The following is a 9,326-nucleotide window of genomic DNA, read 5'->3' as shown; positions in this document are numbered from 1 at the left end:
AGGTATCAGAAGAACAGGCAGAGAAGAGGTCATGAGGGGCGTGGGTGTAATGGAGATGGGGGTGGGGGAGGTGAAACTAGACTGAAGAAGGTTCCAGGCCAGATGGGAGGAGAAGAGGCGGTGGCAAAAAGATAGCAAGAACTAGGGGGTAGCCCCTAGACCCTTGGTCCCTACCAGCTTTCAGAGTGGCATTTTTCAAATCTGTGAATTGAGGGTCAACCAGTCATCAGAAGCCAGTTTGGACCCATGCCCCTAAACAGTCTTTCAATATTGTTGGAATGAGCTCTCATCTCTCTGGGGGTGGATGGGTCACCTGTCCCAGAATGTGTGAGCTGCATGCAGGAATGTAGGCATGCATTTGTGACCAGGTGGACACTCAGCTCTGGGACATCCCTCCTCCCCACCTCCTCCCAGCTAGCCCACCCACACACCAGCTGCCCAAAGCTAGGCAGTGTGACGCTTGGGGTGTGGAGACAGAACGCAGGGTGTGGGTCTGACATACATTTGGGTGGGAAGGAACTCTGGCCGGAGGAAGGGATCTAGGGGCCCAGACACTGGTTTCTCAAGAAGGAAGGTGGTGAGGCCAAGGGGTTGGAGCCGAGCAGCCCCCACCGCCCTCTGCAACTCTGCTTCAGCCTCCGGCACCCTCTACCATCCTTAGGCTAGAGTCTCCATTTGCTATCTAGGCAGTGGAGCGGAGCAAGGAGAGGATGCGCAGCTCCTGACTCGAATTGCCACTGTGCTTCTGGGGACAGAGCAGGAGCCTGGGATACAGGAGGGGCTTCCTGGGCCTGTGCTTTTATTCTATCCGTGTTTACCAAGCTATGCGCTGTCCCCAGAACTATGTTTCCTATGTCTGTCCTCACCACGGCAGCTGGAGATAGGCCCTCTTATGGCAACCTGCCCCATGTTACAGATAAGGGGGCTAAAGGCTCCAGAGACCAACTGCTCAGTCATGAAACTTGAGAGGAGGCAAACATCTGGCCCTTTCTCCATCCTCCGCTCTTTCTGCTCCGTCTTAAGGCTTCCTAGTGGCCGTTCTAATTATTGAGGCTTGGCCAGTGAGCTGGCTCAGTGGATAAAGGCACATGCCTCTCGGCCCATTAACCAGAGTTCAAACCCAAGGCCTACGTGCCCACTCCCATCAGCTGTCCTGTGACTTCCAAATTCACACCATGGCACATGCATACACATGTAAGTAAACAGATAAATAAATGTAATCTTTTTTTTTTTTCAAGACAGGGTTTCTCTGTGTAGCCCTGGCTATCCTGGAACTCACTCTGTAGACCAGGCTGGCCTCGAACTCAGAAATCCACCTGCCTCTGCCTCCCAAGTGCTGGGATTAAAGGCGTGCACCACCACCGCACAGCAATAAATGTAATCTTAAAAAAAAAAAAAGCGAGGCAGTGGTGGCGCACACCCAGCACTTGAGAGGCAGAGGCAGGCAGATTTCTGAGTTCGAGGCCAGCCTGGTCTACAGAGTGAGTTCCAGGACAGCCAGGGCTACTCAGAGAAACCCTGTCTCGAGAAAAAAACAAAAACAAAAACAAAACAAACAAAAAAACAAAAAACCCAGTAGCCAGGCATGATGGCACATGCCTTATCTGATCCAAACACTCAAGAGACAGAGGCAGAAGGATCTTTGTAAGTCCAGGCCTGCTTGGTCTACATAGTGCATTCTAGGACAGCCTGGACTACATAGAGAGACCCTGTCTTTTTTTTTGGTTTTTCGAGACAGGGTTTCTCTGTGTAGCCCTGGCTGTTCTAGAACTCACTCTGCAGACCAGGCTGACCTCAAACTCAGAAATCTGCCTGCCTCTGCCTCCCAAGTGCTGGGATTAAAGGCGTGCACCACCACTGATGGGGGGGGGGGAGAGAGAGCAAGAGACCCTGTCTTAGACAAATAAGTAAATAAAAATAAATAAATAAACAAAACATGCAAACAAGTACTGAGGCTCTGAGTGACCTTTGCCCTCTGCCCTCTGCTATAGAAGCCTCCAGTCATGAAGCACTGGCTACTAAGGCTGCCAAAAACCCCAGCACAACCAGGAACCCCTCCCCATCACTTTCCTTTGGGCTTACAAGGGGATGGAGCCTGAGACCAGACAGGTCAGTGTTAGACTGTGCTAGAGGGAAGCAGGCTGCTGGATTGAAAGCCTTTTTCCTTGGGTACAAATAGAAATATCAGCACTTGCCCTTTTCATCTTTGGATCAGATCCCAGACAAGGGTGGGAGAAGGTGAGAGTGTATTGATTACTGGGCCCAGGCCAGGTGAGGAGGCAAGGCTGGCTGGGCCAGGAAAGATGGAGCCTTCGACTGGGATGAGACCATTATCTGGGCTTTGTTATGCACACCACCAACTTGTGGTCATCTGGGTCAGACTTCAGTAAAGGCCTGGGGCTTGGTGAACATGACAGCCATCTGCTCTCTGCCCTTGGGGGAGCTGAAAGCTGGTCAGAGCTTCTAGGAACCCCATGGTGTGGACCTGGTTAGGAGGAGGATAGCTGCTGGAGTTACCATGGAGACAGGGAGGCCAGGGCCCAGGGGAACCTGCAGCCTGCTAAAGGGAGCTGTTGGGAGCTGGAGGAGAACCACGTGACAGTAATGAAGCAGCAGAGTCCCTCAGGATTTGGAGAATTTGTCATGCCCCCGAGTCCCTAAACTATCCCTTGTCCCCCACTCTAAGTCCCTTGGACCTCTCTTTCTCTGGCTCAGGTCCAGTGGCTCTTTCTCCTTTTCTCCCACACTCTAAGCCCCGGCTCTCCTGGCAGGCAAGAGAAAGATGCGCTTAGATTGTGAAGAGCCAAGAGAGGGGCCTGAAGGGTGTCATTAAAATAGAGCTGATTCTGTATGCCATCACGACGCATTCTTTGGCGTGGCTTCTACACCTAACATGTAAAACCTAAGAAGAAGCACCAAAGGCTCAGAGCATGGATAGGAGACTGCCACAGGGCTGCCCAGCAAAGAACCGAAGCAAAAGCTTGATCCCAAGGGCAGAAATCTCTTGACACCACACTGGCAGGTTTAGAATATGAAGGCAGAAACAGAGCCTCTTCTTCCGGCTAGGTCACAGATGCACATCCCAGCCTCCTCCTCACAGGTGTAATGCGCACAGACTTTCGAGACACTGGGAAAGGGATGTCCTGACCCAGAAACAACATGGCTCGGTATGTGTCCAGAATCCAAAGGAACCCTGGGTAATGGGAGATTGGGCATCAGGTGGGCATGATTTCTGGGAGAAGTAACAGGGCTGAGGTTTATGTACACACAAGTGGGACTGGCAAGAAAGGACAACTCAGTCCTGCACCCAGGAGCACTAGGGGCCAAGACGCAGCACCCCGTTGGACATGGAGGCTGCAGGTGGAGAAGGCAGCTGCCATGGAGATCCCAGAGGGAGCGGCAAGGACAGGTGGGGGTTTGGGAGAAAGCCTGCACAGCCAGTGGCTTTCTGGCCTCAGGGCAGGGCAGGCAGGGTGAGTCACTGCAGGCTTGAAGTGAGAAGGATTACTTCCTGGTGCCCAAGAAAGAGGAGCATTTTCCTAGCCCCGCGACAGCCCCACCCTCGGGGATTTAGCGATCTGGGCTCCCAGTCTTGGACCCAAGGGCCTCAGGTTCTGAATCAGGTTCTTGGATGCTCCCTACAACGGGGTGGTGCCCTCGACCTTCATTGGATGGGTTCAGGGCCTTTGTGTGCACAGTTGGGTCCTGCCACAGGCTGCTGCTACCCAGAAACATCATCCTTGCTTTATGGAGGGTTGAGCATAGGAAAGTCTCTCAGGAAAGCTCCACTCCAAGAGGCCAAGCAGGCAGGGGTAGCAAGAGGGGACTTGGAGGACATCCACCCCCAACCCCATTGAGTTCCCTCTGCCCACCCTGCCCCCACTGCCAGGAAGAGAGCCAGCCATCCTCCCTCCTCCCCCTCTCATACACAATGTCACTTCCTGGTTCTCACAGGAAACTGCAGTGCCAATTAAACTCTCTTCATCCCCCAAACCCCAGGCCCGGCATAGGCCTGGCTTAGCCAAGAAGAATAAGGACCGACATTTCAGCCCGCCTCCCAGTTCCGGGCCTGGGAAGGATAGAGAGCGCGTTCCTGCCCTGCCCTGCCTTTCTCAGTGGCTGTAGAGCATCCTCATGGGCATGCTCAACCCTTAGATTTCTCAGCCTGCTCCAACCCCTCTAACCACCCCACCCCGACCGCCAGCGGCGCCCACCTGCACACGGTGATCAGGTTCCTGCGCTCCACGATCACGTTGCGCGAAGATGCTTTCTTGGAGGGCAGCCCCAGAGCCATGGTGGTCTGGACAAAGCTCGCTTCCATCCAGATGTGCGGCCACAGCTGCTGCCGCCCGCTGCCCCCCACCCCACCCGGCGCCCCGGCCCGCCTCGCAGGATCACGGCTGGGCCCTCTGCCCCCGGGGGCCCTTCGTCCTCTTCACTGCCATCCCTCGGCCTCGACGCCTAAGGCTGGCCCCTTCGCTCCCTCCCCCGGCAGCGACTCCGGAGCAAAACAAGGCCGGGGAGGGAGCTCTCCGAGGTGCTGAGCCGGGGCTCGTCACCCCCTCCCCCAGTCGCCTGTCCCCCCCCCCGCCAGTGACGTCAGGGCCATAAGGCCCCGCCCTCGGCAGCCCGGGACCAATCCGCAAAGGGCGCAGGGTTTGGGGGAGGGGAAGGACTGAGGCCCTTGAGAGAGCGGAGGGGGGTCCCCTGGAGAGACAACGGAGATCCTGTAGAGAAGGGCCCTTTTCTCCACCCCCACACTCAAGGCTGGGGATCCTCGCCTGGCGTCTCAGCTTTGACGCTTCTGTCCCTTGTTTCTGGCCTGAAGTCGGTGCTGTCTGTCTCAGATTTCTCATTGTACCCTGAAGAATGGAGACCCTCACCTCCTGCATCCCTATCCCAGCCCTGCCCCCTATCTATTCATCCCAGGCTTGTCAGCCCGGCCCAGGCCACTTTCAGAGACTGCAGGTGGCCTTAAGGTGCTAACCCTTCAGAAACTAAAGGCAGCCGCAGAAGCCGCCTCTTCGATCTATCTCTGCGGGGGGCCTGCATTCGTCTGCTGTAGCCAAGCAAGCCAGTCTCTCTGCGGGTGGAGGATGGGAACTCAGGGAAACCATTTGAGTCCAGAGCTTGGAACCACTCAGGATAGGGATTTGGGGTTACTGACAGTCTGGCATCCTAAGAACCCATGGGGGTTTTTAGCAGCAGCCACTCCACCGACCATTAAGGATTAACCCTTTGGCAGACTACGTTGACAGGCGGCCCGGTCAAAAACGGTTCGCTTTTAGCTGGGAAGAATTTGAGGGCATAGTTTGGCTTCTGGGCTGCCATGGCTCTTCACATCCCTGCTTGCCTGCTCCGTTCCTAGTAAACCCACTTCCAGGATTTGAACATCGCCCGTGTTCGATTGGGTCGTTCCTCTTACTGTGGAATGTAGGAGTATAGAAGATTATGGATATCAATGACTTATGAGATCTAATTTGTAGTATTTTTCTCCCACTCTGTGGGTTGTCTTTTAAAATTGTTGATACTGTCATTTGATACTCAAAAAAACCTTGAATTTCCATGAAGTGTCCATCTGGCCTTTGTTGTCTGTATCCTTGGTGTCCAATCCTAGAAACGACTACCTTTGTATGTTTTTGTGTTTTGTTGTTTTTGTTGTTTGCTTGTTTTGTTTTATTTTGAGACAGCTCTGGCCAGCCTGGAATTCCATTTGTAGGACCAGACTACTGTCCGACTCACTGAGATCCTCCTGCCTCTGTCGTCGGAGAACTGGAATGTACCACCGTGCCCAGCTCCATGGTACATTTTGAGAGTCTTTTGTGAGGCTGGGCTGGAGCTTGATCTGAAGCCAAGGATGATCCTGAGCTCTGGATCCTAGTGTCTCTGCCATGCCTGGCTGCCTTCTTTCTTTTCTGTTTTCAGTGTTGAGGATTGAGCCCAGGCCCTGTGGGTTCTAGCCCAGTGCCCTGCCACCGAATACCACCCCCAGGTGCCTTGCTTTCTTTGACTTGTAAAGGCTTGCATCTGACCTACTTTAAGTGACTTTTGGATATGTATCAGGTATTATCTTTCTCCCCATTGATGGGTCTTGTCATATACACACAAAATGATTTGACCATATACCTAAGAGTCTAGCCAAGCTCTCTATTCCATCTACCCCATTGGTCTCTATGCCTGGTTTATTTATAACTGTTGTAGATTCTGATAAATAAAGACTTCTAGTAAGGCATTTTTCCTTGTGCTGTGGTTTGAACACAGGGCTTCACACATCTAGACAAGTACTGTACCACTGAGTTACAACCCAGCTCTGTAGTCTGGAGATCAAGAAGCTGTTCTTTGTCTTATCCTGACTTATAACAGCCTCCTTTCTTTTCAGTATCAATTTATCCCTTATGTGTTCAACGATATAATATTCCCAGTGTTGAGACTTTATAAGAACTGAAGAAAGGTCTGCAGAAGAAGTGACTACCTTCCTCTTCCTCTTTCCCCTCCTCCTCATTCTTTTTTCTCTTCCTCATTTCCCTCCTTCTTTTTGTGAGACAAGGCCTCACTATGTAGCCCTGGTTGTCTTGGAACTGTATATAGACCAGGCTGGCCTTGAACTCAGAAATCCACAGCCCCCTGCCTCCTGAGTGCTGGGATTAAAGGCATATGACACCACATGCAGCTAGTGATTGCTTCTTTTGACATTAGGAGACTGATTTATCTTGTGTGTTATTTCAGTGTGTGTCTATGGAATGTATATCCATTCTACCATGAGGATAATCTTTTTTTGTTTGTTTTTTTGTTTTTTTCGAGACAGGGTTTCTCTGTGTAGCCCTGGCTGTCCTGGAACTCACTCTGTAGACCAGGCTGGCCTCGAACTCAGGCAGCCAGGCCTGGGGGCTAGAGGATCCCTGGGAACTCTCAGGAAATGCTTCCTGCTCAAAGCCATCTCCAACAGATCTAAAAGCACAGACAGAAGCACAAGACTGGACACCATGTCCAGTGGTAGAATAACTCCAAAAACAGAACAAAGGATGGCTAAGGAACTAAACTAACTCTCCTTTCCCCCACCCTCCAGTCTCCTTCTGCATCTCCTTTTAGCAGAATCTTAGAGAAAGCGAGAGTGATGGAGTCTGGGGAACCAGGAAGCTGAGTCAACTGAGCTGGACACCAGAGAGATTTGGATAGAGAGGTTAAGTACCTAGCAGAGGCAAGTCTGCCCTTCCCCCACTCAGCCTTCAAGCAGCTCTCTGTGCCTGTTGGAGTAAGAACAATTCCGTGACTCTGTCCTTTGCCGTGTGAGGATGCTCAGGTGTCTTAGCCAACAATGGTGCCAGAGGCTCAACAGCAAGAGCTCCATACTCTCCATGGCTGGATCACAATCCGTGGGTCAAGTGGGAGAGGAAAATTAATATTCAGAGAGAATACGGAACACAAAACTACCCCCCCAAAAAAAGCATGCACAAGATTTACTATGCAAACAAAGGACCTCAGGCACTCATGTAAAAAGATGGGCTGGCAGCACGTGCTTGTAACTCCGGTCTGGTGAAGGCAGGGGAGATGGAGACAGGACGACTCCTGGAGCTTGCTGAACAGCGAGTCTAGTTGGAACCAGCAAGTTCCAAATTCAGTGAGAGATTTCTTAGGATTTTAATGCTATGAAGAGACACTATGACCATGGCAACTCTTTTTTTTTTTTAAAGATTAATTTAATATTTATTTACTATAAGTACACTGTAGCTGTCTTCAGACACACCAGAAGAGGGCATCAGATCTCATTATGGATGGTTGTGAGCCACCATGTGTTTGCTGGGATTTGAACTCATGACCTTAGAAAGAGCAATCAGTGCTCTTACCCACTGAGCCATCTCACCAACACTTTTTTTTTTCTTTAAAGATTTATTTATTATTTAGATGCGTACACTGTAGCTGTCTTCAGACACACCAGAAGAGGGCATCGGATTCCATTACAGATGGTTGTGAGCCACCATGTGGTCGCTGGGAATTGAACTCAGGACCTCTGGAAGAGCAGAGTCAGTGCTCTTAACTGCTGAGCCATCTCTCCAGCCTGACCACGACAACTCCTATAAAGAAAAACATTTCATTGGGGCTGGCTTACAGTTTCAGAGGTTTAGTCTGTTATGGTCATGGCAGGAAGCATGGTGGTATACAGATAGACATTGTACTGGCGAAGGAGCTGAGAGCTCTACATCTCGATCTGTAGGGGAGCAGGCTCAGACTGCCCACCCCACTGGGCATAGCTTGAGCATTATGAGCCCTCAAAGCCCTCCTCCTAATAATGTATTTCCTCCAACAAGTCCACACTTCCTCCAATAAGACCACACCTCCTAACAGTGCCACTCCCTATGGACAAACATTCAAACCTATCGTTCCTATCCAAACCACCACAGAGATCCTGTCTCAACAAAAGAGAGTTGGGTATGATGGCACACACCTGAAATCCCAGCACTAGGGAGGCAGAGGCAGGCAGATCTCTGTGAGTTCAAGCCAGCTTGGTCTACAAATCAATTCCAGGACAGCCAGGGCTGGTTACACTGAGAAAACCTGTCTGGAAAAACAACAAAAAAGGAGAGAGAGAGAGAGAGAGAGAGGAAGACATTCATTGTCTCTACACTCATACATGCTATGCCCCTATCTCCCCCACACACAAAGACAAATATTCCCAGAGAGTCTATAATCCTTGGTTTGTTTATATTGTTTTTTCAATTTTTGTTTTGTTTTGTTAATATATTCCTGATTTTGCTTCTTGGAGATAGGATTTTATGTAGTACAGGCTGGCCTCAAATTATAGTCCTCGTGCCTCAACTTCCCAAATGTAGGAATTAAAGTCATGGGCCTCTGTGCCCAGCAGTCGTTGTTTTTTGTTTTTCGGTTTTTTTTTGTTTTTTGTTTTTTGTTTTTTGTTTTTTGTTTTTGATGGCCAGAAGTGGATATTTATTTATTTCCTCTATTGCATTACTAATTTTTATTATACTCTTAGCCAGCACATTTACTTATTTTTCATATTGGATAGCTAGATCTTTTTTTGTTTTTTGTTTTTTGTTTTGAGACAGAGTTTCTCTGTGTAGCTCTGGCTGTCCTGGAGCTCACTCTGTAGACCAGGCTGGCCTCAAACTCAGAAATATCCTCTACCCCCCAAGGGCTGGGATCAGAGGCGTGCACCACCCGTGGCCTGGCTGCATAACTAGACATTTATACTTTCAGGATTTGAATTCTTATGGCCAGTGAGATGGATTAATAATACCAGACAAGCTGGGCGGTGGTGGCGCACGCCTTTAGTCCCAGCACTTGGGAGGCAGAGGCAGGCGGATTTCTGA

General features: G+C 50.6%; 1 protein-coding gene across 10 annotated transcripts in view; it reads right to left on the bottom strand.

The window, feature by feature from the left end:
- Rundc3a (RUN domain containing 3A) overlaps nt 1-4,595 on the bottom strand; it is a 9,866-nt gene extending 5,271 nt beyond the window's left edge. For 5 of the 10 annotated variants that reach the window (XM_031352833.1, XM_031352834.1, XM_031352835.1 and 2 more), the window contains exon 1: nt 4,215-4,576. In XM_031352833.1, the coding sequence (XP_031208693.1) occupies nt 4,215-4,321 (107 nt within the window). In that variant the 5' untranslated portion in view covers nt 4,322-4,576. Of the gene's footprint in view, nt 1-4,214 lie in introns of all 10 variants that reach the window. The other 5 variants (XM_031352839.1, XM_031352836.1, XM_031352841.1 and 2 more) reach the window with 2 other exon arrangements.
- Nucleotides 4,596-9,326: the final 4,731 nt, after the last annotated feature.

Source organism: Mastomys coucha, unplaced genomic scaffold (assembly GCF_008632895.1).
Source record: "Mastomys coucha isolate ucsf_1 unplaced genomic scaffold, UCSF_Mcou_1 pScaffold5, whole genome shotgun sequence".
In the NCBI taxonomy this organism is placed as follows: domain Eukaryota; kingdom Metazoa; phylum Chordata; class Mammalia; order Rodentia; family Muridae; genus Mastomys; species Mastomys coucha.
Note: the sequence above shows the minus strand (reverse complement) of the source record. Positions and strands in the feature narration are given on the sequence as shown.